The 14,116-nt window shown below is 41.5% G+C and overlaps 1 protein-coding gene across 1 annotated transcript; it reads right to left on the bottom strand.

The window, feature by feature from the left end:
* On the bottom strand, positions 1–8,386 carry LOC143283087 (uncharacterized). The gene is made up of 2 exons (XM_076589137.1): positions 8,201–8,386; positions 1–2,783 (listed from the first exon to the last, which is right to left on the bottom strand). Exons 1-2 carry the CDS (start codon positions 8,288–8,290, stop codon positions 1,257–1,259), a joined length of 1,617 nt encoding a protein of 538 aa, XP_076445252.1. The 5' UTR covers positions 8,291–8,386; the 3' UTR covers positions 1–1,256.
* Positions 8,387–14,116: the final 5,730 nt, after the last annotated feature.

Genomic DNA, 14,116 nt, shown 5'->3' with positions numbered 1-14,116 from the left:
TGATTTTGCCACACGAAACTTTATTTTTTGCAACAGTGCACACTGATCCGTTAAGAACTTGGAGAGAGAGAGAGAGAGAGAGAGAGAGAGAGAGAGAGAGAGAGAGTTGAAAACAAATTGACATTTGTCGCACAGTCACCATTACAGTTTGAAAGCCAGTATGTATGTGTGCTGTGTTTGAACTGTTGTGATTTAAAAGAAATAATCAATCATTCCAGAAAATATGCATGATTAAATAAATTCTTAATCAAGTGAATAAGTTAATCATATAAACACATACTTGAATAAATGTAAGGCTACGCTTGTACCTTAATGGAAACAATAAATAAGGCCTGCATTCATTCACAAACAAATAAATATAGGAAAAGTAGCGTACAAAATAAAAATTCAAGACATAAAACAAGTTTTTTTTAAAAGGCCAACTAAAATCTTCATAACAGACAAAATCTTCGGAATACAGAGAAGGTAATGTAGAAAAGATGAAAATCTATAATTTTCGTTGACATTCTTCTGGAAAGGAACATTATTTTCAGGATCCAGTGCTTCTTTAATAAGTTTGCGGATGTTTTGTTGGAACTGCAGTGAAATCATTTATATTCCAGAAACAACTCAAGGCTAAAGTGGCAAATAAGTAAGCAGGTAAACACCCAGACAAATTAATATCTCGAGAAAGTAACCTAGAAAAAGATATAAATCTAAAATCTTCTTGGACATCCAACTAGAGACATAAAATATCTCTTCGGATCCGGATGCTTCTATCATAACCACGCAGTTATTGTTTATATGTCTATTCATTTTTGATTGCGGTGGAATAATTCATATTCGAAAAACACCTCAGGGCTAATAAGACAATTCGATAAGGAAGTAAATAGACAAACATAAAATCACGACATTGCAAACCTCTCAGTGAACAGTCAGTAGATTTGTAAGTGTATCAGCGGATTCTAATTGTTTCTCTTGTTTAGTGTTATTTATGTAATGTTTTTTGCTGCAGTTAATATGTTATAGACTTTCTTCACTTCTGTGGACAGCAAAAGGTAAAAAAATTTAAAAAAAAATAATAAAAAAAGCAACCAAAAAAAAACCCAACAACTAGGAAAAACAGAAAAAGGGCACACACGTTCAGGCGCTTGGGTCCGAAATCCATGCAGGGTCGTCACCGTTTTGGTTCAGGTAAGTTGGAGGCTTTGGTTCACGTCCACGAAGGATAATTCATCATCCGCTTTGATCACAGAGCCTCTGTCGCTTTCGATCGTCTATCCCTTAAAGAATCCCCATTTCGCACTCCCTCCGGTCGGAGACTTCTTCTTCCAATTGTCCCAGAAGTTCTTTTTCTGCGTCGATTTGTCTGTGGCCTCCTTGTCCGGTTTTTTCCAGTCCCAGGACTTATTTGTCTGCGTCAGTTTGTCTGTGCCTTTGTTTTCCTTGTCCTTTTTGTTCCAGTCCCAGGACTTCTCTCTCTGCGCCTCTTTGTTTTCCTTCTTGTCGTCCTTTTTGTTCCAGTCCCAGATCTTTTTCTGCGCCCATCTGCCTGTGGCCTCTTTGCTTCCCTTGTAGTCGACAGTGTTCTTGCTGCCAGAGTCGAACTTATTCCACCTCCGGTCTTTAGAGCCCCATTCACCAGACTTCTTCTCCCAGCGGCCCATGCTCAGATCACTTTCCCTACTTCCGACTTTCCAGCTGTCACGTTCGCCATGTCTGCCGTGACCATGATGTCCGCGGTGACCATGATGTCCGCGGTGACCATGATGTCCGCGGTGACCATGTCCGTGGCCATGATGTCCATGGTGACCATATCCGTGGCCATGACTGTGGCCATGTCCGTGGCCAAGAAGTCCGTGGCCATGGGGTCTGTGGTGGCCATGACTATGGTGGCCATATCCGTGGCCATGATGTCCGTGGAAGGCCATCCGGAAAGGCCGTTGAAGACCCGTCATGTTCATCAGTTTGGAAAGGAAGTTCAGGAGCAGCTGCATTTTCTCGTTTCCTTGGGAGGAAGCTGAAGGCAGCTCCAGTATCTCGTGGCCAGTTTTGTTAATCAGCTGAAGCAGAGGCTCGGTCTTGTTCTGGAGATTGGAGATGAAGAAACACGTTTGGCCTTCTAAAATAGCTGCGCCAACGTAGTAGGCCTTGACAAGCATAAGGTTAACAAGCCAGTCAAGTTTTATGACACTCTGGATTCTTTGGTGAGTTCTGTTGACCAGCATGATCATGGCTTCCGTCTTCTCGTTGCACCACTCTGCTTTCCCGAAATCTCCGCCCATTTGTTTGCTGCTGGCATTGCCGCCTTGGACTGCCTTCTTGAAATCTTGCAGGAAATCAACGACATACTGCTTCCTCGACAAGCTGGCGTTTGAATAGTGATTGAGGTCAGCTGGGGGCAGGGACGAAAGTCCCTTGGAAAAATTTCCAAGCAGTTTACAGAGAGAGTCCGCATTGTCTTTGATATCAGATTCCGATATGGAACCCCGCTCCCCTGATTCAGATTCTGCTGAGGTTTCGTCTTCCCACCGTCCTGTGGAACTTGATTCCTGTGAATCTTCCAATGCCCAGTCCCAGTCTTCGTCATCATCATCATCCATGTCTTCATCAACAAAATCCCAGTCGTCATCATCATCATCATCCCAGTCGTCATCATCATCACCCCAGTCGTAATCCTCCTCCTCCCAGTCATCATCATCATCCCAGTTGTCAACATCATCCCAGTCATCATCATCATCCCCGTCGTCGTTTTCAACTTCACTATCAGCGTTTTCCTCCAAACTGTCGACTTCCTCGGTCACCTGCAACAGCCAAACATAAATAAAGTCGTAACATAATGGAAGCAGTACTCGATAAGGACATTACTGCTTTCTTCTTTGTCGCCTTCACCCTGACAACAATCTGCAAACTGAGCACAACACTCACAGCACATACAATCGTTGCGGAGGACGGCTGTCAGTGCTATTGACAAGCAGCCAACTGACGCTTCAGTCAGCCAGCCAACCAACCAGCTGACGCTTCAGACAGCCAACCAACCAACTGACGCTTCAGCCAACCAACCAACTAAGGCTTCAGCCAGCCAGTCAACTAATGTTTCAGCTAGCCAACTGACGCTTCAGCCAGCCACCTTACCAAATGACACTTCAGCCAGCCAGCCAGCCAACCAACTAACGCTTCAGACGCACCAGCCATCCAGCCAACCAACTAACGCTTCAGACGCGCCAGCTATCCAGCCAACCAACTAACGCTTCAGACGCGCCAGCTATCCAGCCAACCAACTAACGCTTCAGACGCGCCAGCCATCCAGCCAACCAACTAACGCTTCAGCCAGCCAACCAACCGACTAACGCTTCAGCCAGCCAAATAACGCTTCAGGTAGCCAACTAACGCTTCAGGTAGCCGGCCAACCAACTGACGCTTCAGCCAGCCAGCCAGCCAACTGACACTTCAGCCAGCCAACCAACCAACCAACTGACGCTTCAGCCAACCAACCAACTAACGCTTCAGCCAGCCAGCCAACTAATGTTTCAGCTAGCCAACTGACGCTTCAGCCAGCCACCTTACCAAATGACACTTCAGCCAGCCAGCCAGCCAACTAACCAGCCACAAAAAGACAATAGCTGAGCTGCTTTATTAAATGCATTAAGAGCCACTGTGCATTTCATTCGCTTTCATTGTGTTGTTTTGTCTAGAGTTGTATTGAAAGAAATGACAATAAAATCCTGTGAGCTCGATCCTATACCAGCCTCGGTCTTTTCCTAGTGTGTCAGCTTCTCCCCACAATCACCAGTATTGTCAACTCATCCCTTCTCACTGGAACGTTTCCATCCACTTTCAAAACTGCAATCGTTCGGCCTCTTCTGAAGAAACCCAACCTTGACGCAAACATTTTGAAAAACTATCGACCAGTTTCTAATCTTCCATTCATGTCCAAACTCCTTGAAAAAGCTGTCCTGAAGCAGCTGAACAACCACCTTTGTTTCAACGATCTCATCCACCCATTTCAGTCTGCCTATCGCGCTGACCACAGCACCTAAACCACTCTCCTCCACATCCTGAATAATCTACTGCTAGCCTCCGACTCGGGAAAAATTTCCCTTCTCACTCTTCTCGACCTGTCAGCCGCCTTTGACACAATAGACCATTCAATCCTTCTTTCCCGTCTTCATTTTACATTTGGTATCAACGGCACTGTTCTAAACTGGTTCAAATCGTATCTCACTGATCGATTCCAGTCTGTCACTGTTGATCATTTCCAATCTAAACCCGTTAAAATCGAACATGGAGTCCCACAGGGACCTGTTTTAGGCCCAGTGCTCTTCACACTGTACTCTGCTCCTCTCGCTGAAATTATCAACCGCCATAGTGTCAGTCATCGTTCTTATGCTGATGACACTCAACTCCAGAAGAGTGATACCCCTGAAAAATTGTCGTCGCTCTTGCAAGAAACATCCAGCTGCTTCCTGGACATACAAAACTGGATGACTCTAAATACGTTACAATTGAACGCAGACAAAACTAAAACAATGATCATAGGAACTAAACAAAAACTGTCTTCCAGCACAACTGACACAATCAAACTTGGCAGTACATCCATCCCTCTTTCCAGTTCAGTCAGGAACCTCGGTGTTGTCCTTGACAACACACTGTCCATGCAAAACATTACCAGTCAGACATGTCAGTCCTGTTACTGTCAATTGCGGTGCATCAGTTCCGTCCGAAAATATATGTCCACTGACACAACATCTACACTTGTCGTTTCTCTCATTCTCTCTCGCCTTCACTACTGTAACTCTCTATTGTCTGGTTTGCCTGCTTCATCCATTCAGTCCCTTCAGCGCATACAAAATTCTGCTGCCCGACTCGTCCTCAGAAAGAAAAGATCTGAGCACATCACTCCTCTTTTGCAACATCTCCACTGGCTCCCTGTCTCACACATCAGCACTCTGTGTTATAAATGTATTCACAAATCTTCCCCTTCCTGTCTCTGTGGCTGCCTTCACATCTACACTCCGTCTCGCTCTCTACGATCGGCTTCGGACCCACTCTGTTTACGCATATTCAGATTCAAACACTCGACTGTTGGCCGCCGTTCTTTCTCTGTCTCTGGACTTTGTAAATGGAATGAACTTCCTCTTCCGCTTCGTCAGGTCTCCACACTCAGCTCTTTCAAGTCTTGCCTTAAAACCCACCTCTTCACAAGATAGCCTCCCTTCCCTGCCTCTTCCTTGTCTTCATTTTTTTTTTCGTTATGCATGCGTGTGAATGACGCACAAGATTCAGCGCTATATAAATATAATAATAATTATTATTTATTATTATTATTGCATTGCATTGCATTGCACTGCACTACGTTCAATCAATTTTTTTGTTGTTGTCAGCCAAAAGATTTCAGATGTCAGATAACAGATTTCAAAGTATGAATATTGTACAATTTTGAAATTTTCGAGCATGCTCTCTCTCTCTCTCTCTCTCTCTCTCTCTCTCTCTCTCTCTCTCTCTCTCTCTGTGTGTGTGTGTATGTGTGTGTGTGTGTGCGATAGAGACAGACTCAGAAAGGCTGAAATTTTCAAGGGACCGCCCTTTTCTGTTTTCGTGCGTATATTACTGTAATCCACGAGACCCAGGTTGATCATCTCACTCGAAGGACTACCACACAGGCGTGTTTTCAAGGTCCCTCGGATGGTGAGAGGATAGGGGTATGGGGAGGAGGTGAGATGTATATGATTGACACGTGTTGGGCGTGTCGACCACATCGACATTGCCTCCGACGTGTATCCCAGTGGTCTGAATTTGTGTGTAAATAAAGTGAGTCTGAACAATAACACTGTTTTGAGAATGTGTGTGTGTGTGTGTGTGTGTGTGTGTGTGTGTGTGTGTGTGTTAAACATTAGCAAATTAATTATCTCTTGAATAGTTTGCCTGTCGATACCTTTTTTTTCACACATTCCAGTTACAGTGGCAGTACTCAACTTGGAAGACAAGGCTACACAAATTGTAAAGAACTAAACAAATACTGCACAGTCATTTTTCTGTAACATTTTTATTACATTTTCACAACATTCATACATCGGCCGGAAGCTACAACATTCTACCATGTCAGTAAGCCTAATGGATCGTAAATCAGAATATAATTTGGGAAATAAAAAAATATTTCTTTTTAAAATGATAACACACACACATACATTTATTTTAATGCACGGCTCAAGGCTTAGAAAGGCTGTCATGTTTCACACTCAGTGTGAAGGCCTTACACAATTTACGGCAGACCGAAGAATGTTTTATCGATGGAATTAGTGTCCTTTATGACATTTGTTTGCACAGTGAGCGCCGCTGCCTCATCTTCGGCATGGCGAGTTCTCCGTGAGAAATAATCTGTGGTTCTTCCAGAACGTATCATGAAAGGAGGCCACTAGAATGTATGTGAAGATTGTGCAAAGGCTGTGAGTAGTGTTTACCAATGACTAACTACATAAAAAGAATCTTCTAGTCTCACGGTCTGAGGTTCATCATCGTTAACATTAACACACACTACGCATGCGCTTAGAGACGACAGAATTCCGGTTTTTGAATGGGGCAAGGAGAGATAAACTTTGGCGATCGTTTAGAAAGAAAACTTCGTTCTTTTGAAAAATTTTCGTTCTTTTGAAAAATGTCCCTGTCGACCGATTCCGACAGAGTGGCCATTTTCTGGCTTTCGACCAGAACATTTAGTGCTGAGAGAAGTTCATGTTTCTTTCATGTCCTTTGTTCAGAAGAAGTGTAACCTTCCATGCCTGTGTGCTAGTGCGCGCGCGCGCGCGCGCGTGTGTGTGTGTGTGTGTGTAAGACCATACCAGACCAGATAATTTATTCAGATAGGCCATAGCCTCTACTGAAGGGGTGTAAACAAAGAACAGTAATCAATCAACCCTTTTGTCTGTAGAAAAGCAAATGCTACCTACTTCAGGTGTTAACGGACTAATAATTCAGAGATTATGTAACATCTCTAATCCGTTTGAGAGATTTATACAGAAATATTGCTAAATGGTTACTAGTTTGATTATTAGCAGATGAGAGGAAGGATGTTAACTTGACTCATGTGGGGGAAGTTCCAGTATGATTGCGGGATCAATTCTGTTCTCAAGTCGTGAAGAGCGGGGCACTCCAAAAGGAAATGTGTTTCACCTTGACTTGTAAAATTACACAAGTTACATGAGCGATTTTGTGAGTCAACAGTGTTATATCTTTTTAAGTGCACATAAATATCCGAAACACCACATCTAAGTTTTGTCAGTGCCTGTTTAATATATGGCTCCATTCTAATTGAGGTTTTAGACGTTCTGTATGAGGAAACTCTAGCACTGTTTTGAATGTGATCATTCTATTCCTGCCATCTACAGTCAATAATTCTCTGTTTAAAACATTTTTTTTTAAACAAAAAAAACAACAACAAAAAAACAAACAACAAAAAACAAAAAACAAAAAAACCCCACAAAAAAACAAAACAAAAAAAAACACGTTTTTGTCTTCCACTCCTTGGTTATCCCAAACAAACGAAAATCCATATTGGCTTAAACACAAAGGAATTTTTGATGCCCACGTGCATTTCCATTTACAATCGAGACTATACAGCATTGTATAAGCTTTAAACGGTAACCTTTCATCATTCATACAAGTTAACTTAAGCCAGTAGGAATCACATCAAACGAAAGAATTCACAAATAATGGGAATCTTCCCAGCTCTCCATAGACCATATCATTTGGAGTGCGCCAGTTCACACCGAGAAATCTTTTTTTTTATTTTTTTTTATAGCAAACAAATGTAGTTTTTCTATGGGTGAATGTTTCTCAAGTCCCCATATCGCTGCTCCATAAAGTAAAATCGGTTGTACCTGTGCATCAGATAGTTTCGTAAAAGTTTTATAGAATTATTTTCAAATTTGTAAAAAAAAAAAAAAATGCTCAAAACGCCCAAAACTACTTTCGTAGCTTTTGAAGCCAAATTATGACTTGTAAATTTGAAACTCAACTTTACGGTTAAACAAATTCCGAGGTATTTATATGCGTTTACATTATGCATTTTTGGGTTATCTTTATAAAAATTTTCACGAGCGGCTAAAAATCCTCCCATACGAAAGACCATTACGTTACTTTTTTCCATGTTTCCCCCAAATCGCGTCAATGTACGATTTCCCAACAAGTACCCCCCTCCCCATGGCAATGCATTGATGAATACCTGAGAGTCGTGGTCATGGTTGTAGTAAGCGTAGTGGGTGGAAGCCAGGCCCACACAGCCCAGCAGGGTCAGGAGCAACAGCAGCCGCATGGTTGCCGGTTGTTGCGAGGTGTTCGTCCCGATCAAACACCAAGAGCCCAAAGCACCCCAGACACCAAGTCAGGCCCCAATGGCCGACACTGGTTCAGGCGAGTTTATAAAGAGTTGGCTTGCCAGACCCCGGTCATTGAACGTAGTGGCGTGACGTAAGAGTAAGTAAGGGGTTGGTGTTGGGATCACGAGGCTAATGAAGACGTTCAGCATAGAAATACAGAAAGGGGCGTGGTGGGCTGGGTGTTTACACGCTACAATGACACTCACGTGAGTGTCAGCCACGCCTCGTTAGGACACAGCTGGTGATTTTCGTGTCGTCCACATCCCAAGTGGATGGTTATTGATGTCGGCATGATAGTGGGGAAGGTCCTTTGGGGCCTAGGGACAGACGAGTAGTACAATGTCACGGGTTCCAGACCTGCCCTTTCTGTTGGCACCTGCTGTGAGAATCTGTGGCGACTTTTAACAAGGGCACCAAAACAGCAGCCAAAATCACATATATGGTGACTCGCGCGCGCACGCAAGCATGCATTAACGCTTACTCGCACGCGCGCGTGCACATATTCGCACGCACGCACACACACACACACACACAGAGACACGCACGCACGCACACACAAACACACACACACACACACACCGTGTGGATACACTCAACAACATACGTACCCTCTCCCTCAAACACACACACACACACACACACACACACACACACACACACACACACACACACACACACACAACCTGTGTGGATGCACTCAGCAGCATACGTACCCCCTCAAACACACACACACACACAGAGAGAGAGAGAGACACACACAGAGACAGAGAGAGAGAGATGAAGAAATGGTTTCATAGCATGTTCTATTTGAAAACGAATGATTTCAACAGACTACACTCAAATCTTTATCCTATGATGTAACCACCGAAATGACAAAAAAAGGTGAAAGTTATTAAAGTCTATGAGTTCGAAAGAAGAATGCAGCGCTCAGCGATGACGAAATCATGTGATGATATCCGTTTCCAGCCGTGGATGAAGGCTTTTCTGCTTGCCTCTCATCCAGCGGAAACTTGACTGAAAATTTGATTTTTTTCCTGACCCCCAATCCCGGGTCAGTTGGTGGGGCAGTTCGTACTAGTGGGTTATTTTGGAATCGAAGCAGATTAGTACAAAACTATTCCGGTTATCTATCTATCGATATATGTTTCAATTGTTATATTTTCATAATCCAAAACATGCAATGAAAATAGCTGAAAAATATGTCTGACTCTCTCTCTCTCTCTCTCTCTCTCTCTCTGCCCCTCTTCTATCTGTGTGGTATTGATACAAACGTGTTGTTACTGTATCAGCATAAATTGGTGTCCGTTAGTCAAACACACTGTGCAGTCGTGAGTTGTTTTTGTTGTTGTTTTTTTTCCATTACTTTTTGTTTTAGGTTCCTTTTACTTTCTTGCGCTGCATATGTGTACCATGTTCAAAGTGCGTGCTCTGCTTTGGACTTGTAGGGCCACCATGGGCACGAATTATTGATCCCTGCTTAATCCCCAGCTCCCCTTTTTGTGTATCGTGGCCCAAGGCGTATGTCCATCAAACCACTTTTCACTTATGTCTCTTCATCAAATGGTCCATCTTTCTATCGCGCGCACGGACACGTACATACCACACACACGCACATACCACACATATACACACAGAAGACCGAGGAAGACGGGACGAGGCTGATGGTGAGGGAGGAAGAGGGAGTGGGGGGGGGGGGTAGATCGCACATTGACACCTGCTGGTGCGTGGGGCCTGGCCTGACCACGTGAAGTGAAAAGTGAGCCACACACGGGCAGCGTAGCCTCTGTTGACAATAATTGCAGTCATCCAAGTCTCCGGGGACAAAGAGATTACATGGTAATGCTAGGGTCTGACCAGACTGATTGGCTGGAAATGTATCTTGTAATGATGATATGTCGTCTGGTTAGACACACCATTTCGTGTCCTGACTGTGCCAGATTTTTTTTCGTTTACATGACAGTGGTGAAAAAAAGAAGTCTCATATCATTATTATGTTGAATACGTTAACATTTGTTGTATATGTGCATATGATGGTGTTTTATGTTTGTTTGTTTTTGTTTGTGTGTGTGTGTGTGTGTGTGTGTGTGTGTGTGTGTGTGTGTGTGTGTGTGTGTGTGTGTGTGTGTGTGTGAAGTCAAGTCAAAATTTTTATTTCAAGATGGTAATTGAATAAGCAACCACTGCTTTTTTTATTTTTTATTTTTTATTTTTTTACATCAAGCCATCTGAAAAAAAGAAAGAGAAAAAGATGGGAGATACAAAGAAAAAAACACACAAAAGTACCGGAAGTATAGTTCCATGCGTACAAGAATCGTACGAAAATGAAATACACATTAGCATTACTATTTCGCACTCATACACAAAAACAGGTACACTTACACCAATTTACAACACGTCCCGTTTCACATACACTACACCCTTATACAACAGGCAAACCGCCACTAAAGGCATATACAAAACATTTAACAAATTATGAAATAAGTGGTAACTAATAGGTATAGATTTGTATTATTGTTCATCTTTTGGACAGTTAATTAGATGGTTTTTAATATTTTTCTTAAACACATTTTTATTCGTTGTATCTTTTAAAATGAATGGAAGGTTATTCTATAAATTTCCACCAGCGTATAGAAAGCTGGATTTATAAAGGTTGTTTCTAGGTCTAGGTATACATAACATATTATGGTTGTGTTTGTGGTCATTCGTTTTAAAAGTTTATGTAATCTTTTTGGGAGCATTTCCATTTATCACATTATGCATGCAAACAGCCTTGTTGAAGGACAGCCTGTTGTGGAAAGATAATACATTAAGTAGTTTATAATCCACATGAGTCAAGGAGCTTGGCTTCAACAATACTAATTTTAATGCTCTTTTATACTCGTACATATAATGAATACATTTCAAGTTTGTATTGCTGCAGTCGTCCCATAAAGTTGATGCATAATCGATGATTGGCAGAACACGAGCACAGGAAAAAAGTTTTCGTGAGTGAACATCAAGGATCTTTTTTATTTTTTCTAACTGACGTATTTTGCTGGAGAGACGTTTTCCTAAGTACGTTTTATGGTCAGTACAAGAGAGATCTTTGTCAATAAAGACACCTAAAATTTTATGTGGTTCTACCTCTTCAATTCTGTTTACGCCTAGGAAAAGTGGTTTGAATATGTGTTTCATCCTTTGTCTTTTTTTTCGTGCTGCTACATACATACATTTAGTTTTCTGTGTGTTTAAAGACATGTGATTTAATTGTATCCAATCACTAAGTCTCTGAATGTTGTCTTGAAGATCATCTGTGAGTTTACAGGCATCTGAATTGCTTGAATGCAGGGAAGTGTCATCTGCGAACATTTCACATTTACATGTCATAGAACAAGGCAAGTCATTAACATAAACAGAAAATAATATTGGCCCTGAGATGGATCCCTGTGGTACTCCATGTTTGATTGATTTAAATTTTTAGGTTTCATTATTTACTGCTACTAACTGTTTCCTGTCCGAAAGAAAAGATTCTGTAAGACGGGTAAAATCTGGTGTTAAATTATATACTTCTAATTTACGAATTAACAACGAATGACTAATTACATCAAAGGCTTTTTCAAAATCTATAAAAATTAATAATAAAAAAAGACTTATGAATTTATTTTCATTAATGTTCTGCAAAATACTGTCAGTGAGTTGTGAGTTGTGGCAAGAATGGTTTCTCACGAAAACAGACTGATCTTCGTGGATTAGTTTGTTATTGATTAGATAAGTATACAAAGCTTTTTGCAAGTGTTTCTCTACAGCAGATTCTTAAAGTAAAATATTTCTTATCAATACACAAAATAATAATAAAGATATGTCAGTGAATCAACAATAAAAGGGAAAAAAGCTTTAATATTCTTCCATCCAACCCGTCCAAGCCACGCGTGCCAGACTCTTTTAGCAGTGTGTATATGTGTGTGTGTGTGTGTGTGTGTGTGTGTGTGTGTGTGTGTGTGTGTGTGTGTGTGTGTGTGTGTGTGTGTTAGTGTGTTAGGAGCCATCTCTCTGTGGACTACAAAAAAAAAAAAAAAAAAAAAATGGGACCAAGTGGTTTGGGATATAGTTTGTTGGTTTGTTGGCCAGTGTTGTGGTCCAGGTCGTGAAATGGAGCATGGAGCCCGCAGTTTGCAACAGACCAACATTTTTACACACGTTGGCAAAATAAAAATGAATAAAAAGATATAAATAAATAAATGAATTTTTTTTTTTAAACTTGCTGTCACAGGTAAGGAGCGTGTTTGTCCCAAAGGTAAAGTTTTATTTTATAAGATTTGGAATAAATAAATATATCAATCTATCAAACAGTTACTAAGCTTTTTTGTATTTACTGATAGGTTTTGAAACTAGTCTGTAACATTTTGGTCCCCCACGGTTCCACACTATCCGTGGTTTTTATATATGAGACTTTCTCTCCCTCTCTATCTTTTTTCATCGTTTGCGCCATTACAGACAATGTGGACTAATTTGAAACAAAGTATCTTGTGGTCGATGTCTCGTTTCCTGAAAAAGTGCTATGTACTTTTTTTTTCTTTGAAGCGTTTACATGGGTTTTTGTTTTCTCTACCGAATTTCGATATTAGAATTAGTATTGAAAGTCTTTTCTTACATTTGCGATTCAAACTCGTTTTTGCTGAAGCCCTCTTAAGTTATACAAGAAGTCAAAGGCATTGCAACCTGTGGCATCACTTTTCGGATTCTCTTCGAGGAACATCAGTTTATCCACAAAAATAAACATGTAAGGAAATAATAACAAAAATGCGTTTGTTTGTTTTTTGTTTTTGTTTTTTGTTACTTTGTTGTTGTTGTTGTTGTTGTTTTTAAGATACAGGAAGGAGGGGAAGAAGGAAGAGAAATAGAAGAAAGAAAGAAAGGAAGAGAGACAAACAGAAAAGAAACGAAAGACTGATTTATGCCTCAGCATAAACGAGTGAGGTGATTAATTCATCGCTGAGCAAACACATATTCGGTCTTATGCTGTCTGTCATACAAGCGGAGAGTCAACGTGTGTTTGTGGGGGGTAGTTTGGAGGTGAAACGGGCCAGTTAGTGGGTGGGGGATAGTTTGGAGGTGAAAATGGACCAGTTAGTGGGTGGGGGATAGTTTAGAGGTGAAAATGGGCCAGTTAGTGGGTGGGGGATAGTTTAGAGGTGAAAATGAGCCAGTTAGTGGGTGGGGGATAGTTTAGAGGTGAAAATGAGCCAGTTAATGGGTGGGGGATAGTTTGGAGGTGAAAATGGACCAGTTAGTGGGTGGGGGATAGCTTAGAGGTGAAAATGGACCAGTTAGTGGGTGGGGGATAGTTTAGAGGTGAAAATGAGCCAGTTAGTGGGTGGGGGATAGTTTAGAGGTGAAAATGAGCCGGTTAATGGGTGGGGGATAGTTTGGAGGTGAAAATGGATCAGTTAGTGGGTGGGGGATAGTTTGGAGGTGAAAATGGATCAGTTAGTGGGTGGGGGATAGTTTAGAGGTGAAAATTGGTCAGTTAGGCCCACAGTGTTCATTTCCAGTAAATAACCCAGGCCTACAGTGTTCGTTTTCAGACTTTCGAAAAATGAACTTTACTAAAACGAAGTAAACGACTGAAAGAAGAGGAGCACAGAAGGCCTAGCAGCTTGCCGTCGGATGGGGTATAAAGATGACATAGATTTTCATTTGAGAAGACAAGAGAGAGACAGAGAGAATGAGTTGACATTTTTATTTTTGAAGAAAATATACAGCATGATTTTTCTACAAAGCAT

This window comes from Babylonia areolata, chromosome 6 (genome assembly GCF_041734735.1).
Source record: "Babylonia areolata isolate BAREFJ2019XMU chromosome 6, ASM4173473v1, whole genome shotgun sequence".
Classification (NCBI taxonomy): Eukaryota; Metazoa; Mollusca; class Gastropoda; order Neogastropoda; family Buccinidae; genus Babylonia; species Babylonia areolata.
Note: the sequence above shows the minus strand (reverse complement) of the source record. Positions and strands in the feature narration are given on the sequence as shown.